The 12,809-nt window shown below is 44.0% G+C and overlaps 1 protein-coding gene across 3 annotated transcripts in view; it reads left to right on the top strand.

The window, feature by feature from the left end:
• Nucleotides 1–12,809, top strand: part of FYB1 (FYN binding protein 1) — an 838,597-nt gene that overhangs the window by 759,623 nt on the left and 66,165 nt on the right. For all 3 annotated transcript variants that reach the window (XM_069627166.1, XM_069627167.1, XM_069627165.1), the window contains 3 exons: nt 2,875–2,983; nt 6,668–6,830; nt 10,322–10,349. In XM_069627166.1, coding sequence (XP_069483267.1) covers nt 2,875–2,983; nt 6,668–6,830; nt 10,322–10,349 — 300 coding nt within the window. The remainder of the gene's footprint in view (nt 1–2,874; nt 2,984–6,667; nt 6,831–10,321; nt 10,350–12,809) is intronic.

Below are 12,809 nucleotides of genomic sequence, written 5' to 3'. Positions count from 1 at the left end.
TGTCAGGCACGGCAAGTAGTATGGCAGGCCCTGATGCGGCATGGAGCCAGGTCTCAGATACAGCTAAGAAATCTAGTTCTCCAGTGATAATAATATCTGCTATATCGGTAGCGTGGGCTGCTAGGAATCTGGCATTAATTAAAGCACCTTTGATGTGATGGTTAATAAGGTCAGAGGGGATAGTAATATACTTGCTATGGTTACTTTTTGGGTTTTTGGGGTCAGTAATATTAGGTGTAGGAGGCTTAAGTCATGTGAATCGGTTAAGTTTTGCATGAGATCTGTCTTGTGTGGCAGAATGCCTGGTAAATCTGGAACCTAATCTTTCGTTTCTGAGTTTAGGGGGGCAAGGTTGATTAGGTGTAGGTTTCTTGGCATAAAGGTTAATCCATTGACTAGGCATAGGTATTTTTAGCAAGTCGATTGTATAGCTGTATTAGTGTTGTAATAGCTGAGATTACGTTTAATTTCGGGTAGAAATGGGGTTGGCCTAATGTTAGTGTACAGTACACTGTCTTTCAGGGGTGGCAAGAACTTGGTTGATTTGATCTCTGACATCATAGGAGGGGTGGTCATGTTTGTTGTTGAGTGTACAGGCTCTACCAGGGAGCGTTAGCCACTATATTAAAGCTAAGTCTGATTGTTGAAGAAAGCAGTAGACTGACTGCATGGTAGTTAGTGGTGAACATAGTATGGATGAGGCTTAGTCACAGTTCACAGGCTCTGCAAGGGTGCAGGCCAGTGTTCATGCGGTATGCTAGGTGTGGGCTGATAAGTAATGGCATTGGTAGTGGGTTTGGTCTGGCCGTGTGTCCTAACACTGGTATCACAATAAGGTTGCTGTGGATCCAGGTGATACACAGATAGCGCCCTGGGCTTTATGAAGGGTACTTAGGGCAGTTGGTGCATTTCATTCACAATAGGCTAGGTTTGAGTGCGATAAAGACATTGGCAAATAGTAGGCTGGGCTGAGGTGTGGTACAGATTACCAAAATCTCAGTTGGCTGACTCTGAGGCGGTCTAGGGCCTTGCAGATCCATAAATGGTATAGTAGACGTAAATGCATAGGTGCAGACCAGGGCAGTGCCTTAGTATGTCAGAAGCTACGTGTGAAACAGTTCAACAGCTATAACAATTGGTGTGACTATTGCTAGTCGCACGATAGAGAGCTAAACATTGCAGCATAGCAGTATAGTCGCAAGGCACTGGCCACAGATTTTATCCGTGCCACAGGGTTAGAGTGAGGGTCAAGTTCTGAATCAGGGTCACAATAAATAGGATGATGATCACAGCAAAGAGTGCATCCATCAGGAGGCAGAATTATATAGCAGTGTAATTTCTCACGTCACCACACACAGGGCTGGACTGAGGGTCAAAATAAAATTCTGGGTCAAAGTAAACAGGATAATGATCACAGCAGAGAGCACGATGGGAAGCCGAATTATATAACAGTGTAATTTCTCACGTTAACACACACAGGGCTGGACTGAGGGTCAAAATAAAATTCAGGGTCACAGTAAACAGGATGATGATCACGGCAAAGAGCGCATCGGGAGGCAGAATTATATAACAGTGTAACTTCCCGCTTTCAGCAAAAGGCTTAATGTGGGATGGTTTAGAACGGTTAGGTTGAGAACAAATGGAACATGCTTGAATCTCTAAGTGGGTAGACGGTTATCGTATGGGGTGCCTGGTGTGGTTGTGTTATAGCAATATATGATGCAGCCGAACGCACCTTCCTGATTTGAGACAATGCCGATGCGTGCGTTCAGGGGCACAATAGGTATATGAAAAGCAGCTGGGTTGTGATGGATAGTGAAACCGCATTGGTGTAGACCTAAGCATTAGGTTTCATAGATGTACAATTACATTGAACAGGGGGTCAATCGTTCATACAAAGTGCTTTGCGCACATGTAAAAACCTAGGTAATGGCACTCAACAGGCGTAGATAGACTAGCGGCAGTTATGTGGTAGTTGCACATATGGTGTGACAGTATTACTCACAGTTCGTTGTCTGAAAGTTATATTAAAGTATAGGAATGTTCATTTGTTCCTCCTGGCTCCGACAGGCTTGGGACAGGAGCCTTTGGAGTATGGCCTTCTGAGGAGGGCCAGCTTCTCGCCTGCCGGCGAATCACGATGCAGTATAGTAGTAAGCTCCAGCCAATGAGGGAGCGTGCAATGTAGGTGCACAAGTTGCTATGGAGCTCAGCTTTACAACGGTGAACCCCTAACATTACTTGCACCTGAGGGATACCCTGAATCTGAAGGGTGGGTAAACTATGACTGCACTTGTACTAGAGAGATGCTGATGTCCTGAACCTGAAGGGTGTTGAATCCCTGAAAGCCCGGGAATCTGAAAAATGCACCTGCCCTAAACCTGAAGAGTGCAGAACCCTGATATCACTGGAACCTGAAAGGTGTAGGTACTCTGATCCAGTAGGCAGAGCACATTCCTGAGGGCCCTAGATTATAAGAGGACTGAGGTACAGATGTCTGTAAAACCCTTGCAAATTGCCCCAGATCCCAGGCTGAAAGTTGGTGACATAACTGAAAGGATTATTGTGGTAGCCACAGATGTCTGTTTCTGTTGTGCAGGTGGTAGCTCACTCATTTCACTGAGTCTTTCAATCATAAAGATTCATAAAAGGAGTATAATCTTTCTGAGAAATGCCCTACACAGTATGACAAAACTGCCAGGCAAAAGAATCAAATCAAGTTACCAATATGAATACTAAATTGAGATAAATTTCAGTTCTCTGAAGAACAAATTAGTTTGAAAGAGAATAATACCATCAATCTCGCAATAATTAACATTTTATGTCCTATCAATTTGAAAAAAATAAATGACATGTTTTTCTATGGTGATTTAGTTCTGGGATGAATACGAAAAACCTCACCCTGGGAAGAACTGATGATAAAGATGTAAAGAAGTTGAAAAAGATGGAGAAAGAAGAAAAGGAATTCAGAAAAAAATTTAAGGTATTTCCTATTTTCCTTTATAATTATGAACAATAACTTTCACAGATTGTTTGTTCAGAGTCTTACCCATTCAAACATGGACTTTGTCATGATGGAGGATAGCCAAAAGAAAACAAACTCAATTGAAGCAGATGCTTTAAGTTACAGGGGTGGGAGAAAGAATCAAGTTTTTCATTATTTTTCAATATTATTTTCTTTTCTATCCAAAGGTATGATAGTGTCATTGACTAAAAGTTTACTGTTATACATTTGATAAGGCGCTCGTCAGTCAGCCGTGAATATCCAAAAGGATAAGTCTGCTCTCTAAAACTACCCTAACTGACACTACCACCACGAAAACTAACTTATATACAGATAATGACTCCCTTCTCCTGAGGGTACTTCTAGTACCAGTCTGTAGGATTCATTACTAATATGTAATCCTCAAATAGTCTCTCATGACTTCCTGGATAAGTCTATGTAACTCTTCAATGCAGTCTGGAACTTAACCTTCTCCTTGGGAGTCCCTTTTGGGGATCTTTTACAAGCTATAGATTCCTGGTTATTGTCTCCAGCAAATCCTGGGACGACACTATTATTTGGATAGTCTTTCTCTCCTGGACAATTGGCTTTGGCCTACTTGATTCTTTAATCGTTTCAGTTGTCTAGTTCCTATGAATTCTTGCTCAAAATATTCTCTCCTTTTGATATTCTCTTCTCCTTGAACAACATATCTGCTGGCTTTTCCCCTTTCCCAGGGTATTGTCATCCACTGTTCCTTTCTCTTAATATTACTTTTTTCTCTAGTATTCCAAAGGTTTAAATTCATTTGCTACAAGGGTAACTTTGTCTCGTGATTTCCACTGAGATGAGGTTTTTGCTGGATATACTGATCCCTTCTCAGCCTCTTGTTATTCCTGTTCTCCCCTTTAACATCTATTGTGTAGGAGAACGCCTTCAGGAGCATTATTCCTCAGTGACCTTCTCTCAGGTCTCGGACTGCCGTCGCCTTGCCCCCATCAGCGTCTTCCTCCTTGCAGTCTTTTTTCTCTCTCTGGTGCCCCGGTCTTCCAACATGGGTTCAGGCACCCTGCATCTTTCTATGCACTGTGGTATCAGCAATGATTGTTGGACCGGCTTTCCAGCGTGGGCCTTCCGTAGTATGATATATGATGTGGCATTTAAAGCGTACCTGTACACAAGTGTTTCTAGGCACGACAATACAAGGAGGGCTAAACAAGGGAGGACAACTTAACAATCTTACTAGGCCTTAGTGTCATTCAGATTGACAAGTGCAGGGAAGAGGGAAGGACAGAAGGGCTAGGGTGAGTGGGTCAGTGCAGTTAACTCAAAAGTGCAGCCAGCGGGTGGCTCATAAGTGCAGAGAGAAGGGAGTGTAGGGTTGCAGATACAGACTCTTAAGTGCTGGGGAGCCCAGAGGCAGTGCGAGGGCAACTGGACATGCAGGAGCCCGGGCCCAAGTTCTGAGGGTGACCAGGTGACCGGTGTGCAGAGCAGTCAGGTGCATCAGCAGGGGAGAGGAAGAGAGAAAACAGAAGCATAAAGGAAGGTCTTGAGTTGCTTCCAGAACCAGAGGTGGTTCTGCTCAAGTTTGAGAAAGGCAGGGAGGCTGTTGCAGTGGAGGTCTCGCCATCACCTTCCCCCAGGTTCCTGCCCTGCTGGTTTCTCATGCTGGGGTTGTGCCATGGCTCCAGCATCCCAGTCTCTTCCTCTGGGCTCCTGCCCTGTTGGTTTCTCATGCTGGGACTGCACCATGACTCTGACGTCCCAGTCTCTTCCTTCGCCTCCATCCCTGCTGACTTCTCGTACTGGGGCTGCACCGTGAGTCTGGCATCCCAGTCTGCAGTGTTGGCCGAGTTTCAAACTCACAGGCTTCCTAGCTTGTGCTTACTCTGCCTCAGTGTGGGGCCTTCCCGTGATGTATGTAGAAAAAAGAGGGAGGGTGAAATGTGCACTCTAGTTCCCAGCTTTGAATACCTGCTGCATTTCAGTTGTTGTTCTCCTCCAAGCACTTTCATGTCTCTAACAATCTTCAGCGAGGCAGTCTTTTCAGGTGTTACAGATTAGTCTCAATTAGTCTCAAGCGATTCTGGTAGCTGTAGTATATTTTGGTAGTCAGGAACAAACTCCCCTCCTTCCCGTGGGCTGTGCATGCGTTACTCTCTCAATCTTCTCTCTCTGTAGTTCCTCAACTGAACGTTATTTCACGTACTCCTCCCAGTGGATTTGGTATCTGGATTTAAAGGGACAAATTCCCTCGATTTGTCACAGTGTGTATGTGTGTGTGTGTGTGTGTAAGAGAGAGAGGGAGAGAAAGTGAGTTTGTCTGTCTAGCATCATTATTATGCCAGTGGTCGAAGTGGGTATGAGCAGTTTGGAGTGGTGCTCCTCTACTTTTTTGAATTAAGTTTTCCTGTTCCTATACTTTTATTTTAAAAAGAAACCACTCTGAAATGGTTTTGTTTTAAAATAAAAGTGTAGCAAGAAAATGAACTGTGCACTGCACTGAATGCTCCCTTAAACTGCAGGTGCATTTGTTTAGGGATTTGTATTGCGCGTCGTGGGGGTGGGGGGGTGATGGGGTTTGTGGAGAGCGGGGACAGGCCAGCAGGGAACCTAGTTTCACTACTTCTTTTTGTACACTTCGACCACTGTCTTATGCAGAATTAGGTGAAAAGGAATGTGAAATCGGCAGTGATTGTAGGACCAGTTGTCCACCACAGGTCTTCTGTGGCCTTGCCACCACCTTCCTCTGGGTACCTGCCCTGCTGGGTTCTCGTGCTGGGGTTGTGCCATGGCTCCTGCTCTGTTGGTTTCTCATGCGGGGGTTGCGCTGTCATGCTGGGATCCCAGTCTCTTCCGTCAGGCTCCGTCCCAGCTGACCTCTCGTGCTGGGGCTGCGCCGTGATTCTGGCGTCCCAGTCTGCAGTGTTGGGCTTCCTGGCTTGTGCTTACTCTGCCTCCTCCAGGTGTTACGCAATGTGGGGCCTTTAGTTACCGGCACATGCAATCCTCTTTTTCTCTCCTCGCCCTCTCTCTCTGGTTCCTCAAGGGCGCATTATTTAACGTATTCGTCTCAGTGGATTGGGTACCTGGATTTAAAGGGACACGTTCCTTTTCTGTAAGATATTGGCATCTATTAGGAGTTTCTTCATACCAGTCGTGGTATTTAAAGGTTTCTGGTATTGTAGAGCATGCGACGCAGGCCACAACATGCACAGCTTTAGGGAGTTCCTCATGGGAACGGGAGTTTTTGTTCCGTAAGGGGGAGTCTCTCCCAGTGAATTCCCACTTGTCTCGACACCTAGACAGGGTGTTGTGGAGCAGGCTCACCGCGCTAGCCTCACAGTAGGGTTTGGGAGAAGGGACACATTCCCTCCATTCGTCACAGTGTGTGTGTGTGTGTGAGGGAGAGAGAGCGAAAGAGAAAGAGAGAGAGAAAGAGAGAGAGAGAGAGAGAGAGAGAGAGAGTTTGTCTAGCTTCATTATTATGCAGAATTAGGTGAAAAAGAATGTAAATGTCTTTAGCTCAGTTCTATATTGAGCACGTGGGCAGAGATTGGAATTGCTGTATGAACTCATGCATCAAGCATAAAGAAGATGTATGTAACACGTTTTGAGTACAAGTCAAAGAGCAGACAGGTTACTAATGTGAATGCGTATATGTATTATTTCTCTCCACAGTATGATGGGGAAATCCATATTATTCGTGCTGTCAAGATTACCTCCTGCCTAAATTCAAAGAAATTGGGCACCAAAGACTTACCAGTGAAGCCAGGTGAAACGGTAGAGATTATCCAAAATACAGACGACATCAAAGTGCTGTGCCGGAACGACGAAGGAAAATGTAAGTTGCATGGAATGGTTATCCCTGCATCAAGACCAATGCACATTGCAGTCTTTTAGCTCTGTAAATTGGACCATTTCCTTGGTATAGATATGAAAATGCTTTCTAAAAATAACAAAATATAAGTAGGGCTGTGACAGCGAGAACACAGCTGCGCCTTTTTAGGCAGATTGCTTTATGGTCAATCGAATTGAGAGATTAATCTACGTTGCCATTGTCTTTGAGACCCGCATCCTTATTCTGCTGTTGCAGACCACATTGTCAGCCATTTCGTGATATGTAAGTGGTATGGGCAGTGCAAGGCTGGCTAGCAATTTGAAAGTGTACACCGATTCTACTCACATTCGTAGTAAACATGGGCCGCAGCCAAGAAACATTGGGATGTGTTGACTGTATCAGAGCGGGACCGTGAGTAGGATGCACGTGCACTAAATGCTCTCTCTGGCAGAAGGCTACATTATTTCTTTGGGGTTTCCTGAGTGGTAGAAGGTGTGTAGACCACATACATGTACTGACTATAGCTAGCAGTAGGAACCGGGCTCCAATGGTCTATCTGATGAGTCCACAAAGTACATGGCATGAGCACATTCGTTGGCCTTGGGTTTATCTGATCAGTGCACAGAGCACGCGGCAGTAGGCTCTGCACTCGGTTAGCATGCACATGTATTAAATTTTATCCACAGGCAACATCATGATGTTTGGGGTATCTTATTGATAAACAAAATGCCTGACCATCGGTTGTAAATTGTGTTTCATGAATATGCACTAAAAAACACTTATTGCAGCCAAGGATTGTCACCCATTTCGTGATATGGAAGTGGTATGGGCAGTGCAAGGCTGCAGGCTACGCATGTCTGTGTGACCCACGCACATGTGCCAAGTGCTGTCTGTAGCTGAGGGCAGCTGCCCATGTTTGCTGTTGCACAGTGCATAGATGCAAGTGGTACATTATGCATACCACATCGCTGCGCCCTAATGAAATTTAGTGATGCAAGGTCAAGCCACTGGCAAAATACACTAGGCCACGTTCAATAAAAATAGCACAAATAAATAATTAAATAGGACCCTCACTCAAGGGCTGCGGTCCGTCATCTTTATTTCCATTGTTGATGTACATGGCACCGAAAATGCCTATGTGTGCCACACGCAGGCACTGAACACCGGCACCACCAAGAGCACATGTACTGCTTACACTCTGCAGACACTGACTGCAGCATGATTTTTCTGAAGATGTGCAAATATATTCTTTTCACAGCATATGATTGAAATCCCAAGTGAAATTCACTTGCCCAATTCCACAATCTGCAGAAAAGTCTCTGGTTCTGACACTAAATGTTTAAATTGCATGAACACAATATTCTGTTAATGGGGACATTAATGTTGGGCATGATGCAAACTTTCTTTTAGTCAGAAAATTCATCAGTAAATGATATCAAGTCTTTTCCCAGGAGGATAGCGCCGGGGCAACGTGCTCGCCCTAGAAGCAAGTCTCTATGGAGCAACACAGGCTCGATCCCCGGGCCCGCACTTAGAAACCTCTGGGCATTAAGCGTGTTATCAACGTTATGAATAACCTTTCATATCATAACATTAAAGGCAGCGAAGAGGTTCATGGGTTCAATAACCACAATTGAGTCAATCAAGAAAGATCTCCACTGAGTGAAATAACTGTAAAAGTGCACCACATACTGGTATAGTGTATACGTGTACAAGCTTGCTCACAGTTAGTGCTCCGACAACTGGTACATTTTGTAGTAAAAATGTCTTGCTGCAGGCAGCTCATTGAAAATTACAGCATCCCTATTTCCAGAGAGCTTACTATAAAATAATACATTTGATAAAGATGCACACATCCAGCACTGTGCCCCGCAAGAAGGCGCTAGAGCCCTCCCATGGGTTAGTTATGTCTCAGACCTTACCAGAAAACACAGCCACCCCCTGATGATTACACTTGAACCCCAAGACCACATGGTATTGAAAGACTGCATCAAGCAGAGATATAGGGACTGGTACTACAAAATAACCTTTTCAGAGATCAGCATGGCTGGCGCAAAAGTGGAATACATCAAGACCACATGGTATTGAAAGACTGCATCAAGCAGAGATATAGGGACTGGTACTACAAAATAACCTTTTCAGAGATCAGCATGGCTGGCGCAAAAGTGGAATACATCAAGACCACATGGTATTGAAAGACTGCATCAAGCAGAGATATAGGGACTGGTACTACAAAATAACCTTTTCAGAGATCAGCATGGCTGGCACAAAAGTGGAATACATCAAGGGGAAGCACGAGTTCGGCCAAGAAGAATATTTATCTTGTACTGATGACAAGGAAGCAGGTACCTTGTTTTTAAAAGCAAGGTTGGGGATACTTTCATTGGCAGCGGTCGTAAGTAGTTGGGGCAAAGGTGATTTACCCCTGTGTAAAATCTGTGGGCAGGGAGACGAAGACCGTGAGCACTTTCTGTTTCTGTTAGATCCACTACAAGTGGCTTGTTCCTACTTATAAAAAGTATAACCCAAGGAGAACTAAATACTCGTTGGAATTTTCCTTGTATAGTCAAAATCATGTTGACCTCCGAGCCCATTTGGCCTTTTTCCTTTTTTAAAAACGCCTGGCGCTTGAGAATGAAATGTATTTTGTAGTTGTAAAAATGCCTGTTTTATGGTCTAAACCTGTGTTTTAAATGTTGTTTTATCTGATTCCTTGATATTCCTGCTTTTATGGCGATGCTGCAGAAATAAAGATTATTACTACTGCTAGACTGCCCCTACACCGATTCCCCCAAAACATGCCAAGAGAATTTACTATATCCAGCTCTGGTTCTAGAATATTTGAAGAAAATACATTTTCCATACCACTCTTCCCAAAAGACATATTAATAGCAATGTGCTTCTAATATAATGATGTAACGTATGCATACAGGCATTACATTAAGTGATGCGATTTGAACTTCAACATTTGAACTGTAACAATACGTCATAACAGTAGTGTGAATTTTAGAAACTCCTTTTGTAATGTTGGCAGAAGTATACTCAATCATCATACATGAGGCCAGGTGTGATAAGCCTAACCTCACCATGTGACTTAGTATGGCATCTTTTTTTCTGCCACAGCACACAAGATGGACCCAGAGATTGTGTTCTGAAAAGCTATGGTGCACTCATTTCTGAAAGGTATTTTCTAGGTCCCATCTCAGAGTCCTCCAATTGCTACACTAGCGCCCCATATTTTTGGTTGCATACCCCTCTTTACCTCAGCAAATCAAGTTTCAACGCCTTGTCCCCAGTTCCTAACACTCCTCATTTCAACTTCCCATTTCTTCTTTTGCTTACGTCATCACTACCTCAGTTCTCCCTTCCCTCCGTGCACTTTAGTCACTGGTTGTCTTATTGTTTATTTGTATCTGTTCATAAGGTACTTGGAAGCAAGGTCCCGTAGGCGTTCTCTGTTATCATATGACAATGGGTTTCATTTTATTTTACAGATGGCTATGTAATGAGGAGTAACATTGAGTGAGTATTGAACAGCTTCAATTGTGGCTATATTTGTATGTTTTATTTGTATTTACCATATGTATCAAATCGGAATGTAGACCTTTACGTTGTTTGTATTGTATTCTTACTTACCAGATCCTGCCCGCATCTTGCCCAGGTCACCAGCGACTCAGGTTTATTGCCATCCAGCCCAGTTCAGTATTTTCAGTTGGGCTTAATTGATGGCATATGCCTCCAGTTATCAGCATTTGCATGTCCACATCACAAGAAACACAATCATCACTGGCATTAAGTTCCACTACAGTCTGCATTTCTATGTTCTGCAAGTTTTACGATGAACAGATGTTGGCCAAAACCTATATTTCCTTTTCCAGCATTGGCCATGCTTGCTAAAGTGATAAATGTCGTACTTGACTTGCCACGGTTGCCAACCACTTATCTAATAGAACAGTCAATAACAACATGAATGATTCCATATCATAAATTATTGAAGAGTTATCACCCGAGGAGCCTGGGAATACTGGCCATACGCTGCACAGAAAGTCTGAATTAGCTGCCTTGAGCCAAGCCAGGCCAATTATGGAGGGCTGAGGATATCCAATGGCTGGTATCCCCACCCCTCCTCGGTGCAAGGACTCCTGCCAGCGCATTCATGGCGAAGTTCTTCAATGAGCATGGTGGTGTTTTGGGTGGTTTCTCAGTGATTGTTGGGAGGTATACGATGACGGTGGGTAGATTTTACAGAATGGTCTAAAGAATCCATTGGTAGAGGTAACAGGCATTCAATGGCTAGAGATGAGGTGACTGCTAGGATATGTGTCTTTGTGGTGGGTGTTTTCTATGACGTGTTTCTTAATGTTGCAAAAGTCAAAGAGGTTGTGTTGGTCTTCTCTAGTCTTATTTTGTGCTAGCATTACTTGCAGGTTAAGGTCTTCCAGGAACAGGTTGTGTTGGTCTTCTCTAGTTTTCTTTTGTGCTAGCATTACTTGCAGGTTAAGGTCTTCCGGGAACAGGTTGTGTTGGTCTTCTCTAGTTTTCTTTTGTGCTAGCATTACTCGCAGGTTAAGGTCTTCCAGGAACAGGTTGTGTTGGTCTTCTCTAGTTTTCTTTTGTGCTAGCACTACTGGCAGGTTAAGGTCTTCCAGGAACAGGTTTTGTTGGTCTTCTCTAGTTTTCTTTTGTGCTAGCACTACTGGCAGGTTAAGGTCTTTCGGGAACAGGTTGTGTTGATCTTCTCTAGTTTTCTTTTGTGTTAGCATTATTGGCAGATTAAGGTCTTCCGGGAACAATTTGTGTTAGTCTTCTCTAGTTATCCTTTGTGCTAGCATTACTCGCAGGTTAAGTTCTTCCGGGAACAGGTTGTGTTGGTCTTCTCTAGTTTTCTTTTGTGCTAGCATTACTGGCAGGTTAAGGTCTTCCAGGAACAGGTTGTGTTGGTCTTCTCTAGTTTTATTTTGTGCTAGCACTACTGGCACGTTCTAGCACTACTGGCACGTTAAGGTCTTTTGTGCTAGCATTACTCGCAGGTTAAGTTCTTCCGGGAACAGGTTGTGTTGGTCTTCTCTGGTTTTCTTTTGTGCTAGCATTACTGGCAGGTTAAGGTCTTCCAGGAACAGGTTGTGTTGGTCTTCTCTAGTTTTATTTTGTGCTAGCACTACTGGCACGTTAAGGTCTTTTGTGCTAGCATTACTTGCAGGTTAAGGTCTTCCAGGAACAGGTTGTGTTGGTCTTCTCTAGTTTTATTTTCTGCTAGCACTACTGGCAGGTTAAGGTCTTCCAGGAACAGGTTTTTAGAGTGGTAGACAGTAGCCATGTAATGATGCCTGTAAATTAGCCGAAGTAGGCTTTTGTGAGGTCGGAATATTGGTAGATTAGGTGGAAGGTGACTGCTTTTGTGCGTGAGATTGAGAAGTGAGAGGTGAAGAGTTCTCTGCAGTTGAGTATTCATCATTCTTGAAATGCGCTATTCTAAAGGGTTTTGTGGATGAAAGAGAGGTCTACTCTGGTGATTCCTGCCCTGCCAATGGACTTCAGCCTGTGGGAATGAGGATTTCAAGGATATGTGTGGTGGTGGAGGAGAACAAGGTCTCTGTGGAGAAGAAAGCATCACAGGTGTGGGTAGTAAAAAGGATGGCAATGTCTGGATTGTGGAAGGCTTTAGAGCACACGTTGGGAAGCATGAGGCTGCGTGACTGGTAATGCATAAGTGGATGATCGGTGGCATGTTGATGAGGTCATTAGGGTCGCAAGAGCATGCCCGTTGTTTGAAAGCTTGTAGTTTGTGTGTAATCATAGGAGTGGGGAGGAGGAGTTATTAATATGTAGTAATGAACAAGGTGGGCAGGGACGTTCTGGCAATGAAAGCTTTCCTGGGCAGGAAAGCAATTGCTGGTGGCTGATTGTTGCAGGAGGGAATTGCTGTACATGTGATTATATGACTTGATCTTTGCCAGGCGTTCTCAGGCCCTGATCTGGAGG

The sequence above is a fragment of the Ambystoma mexicanum genome, chromosome 6p, assembly GCF_040938575.1.
Source record: "Ambystoma mexicanum isolate Mex_15411 chromosome 6p, UKY_AmexF1_1, whole genome shotgun sequence".
In the NCBI taxonomy this organism is placed as follows: domain Eukaryota; kingdom Metazoa; phylum Chordata; class Amphibia; order Caudata; family Ambystomatidae; genus Ambystoma; species Ambystoma mexicanum.
This window is presented reverse-complemented; position numbering and strand designations above follow the sequence as displayed.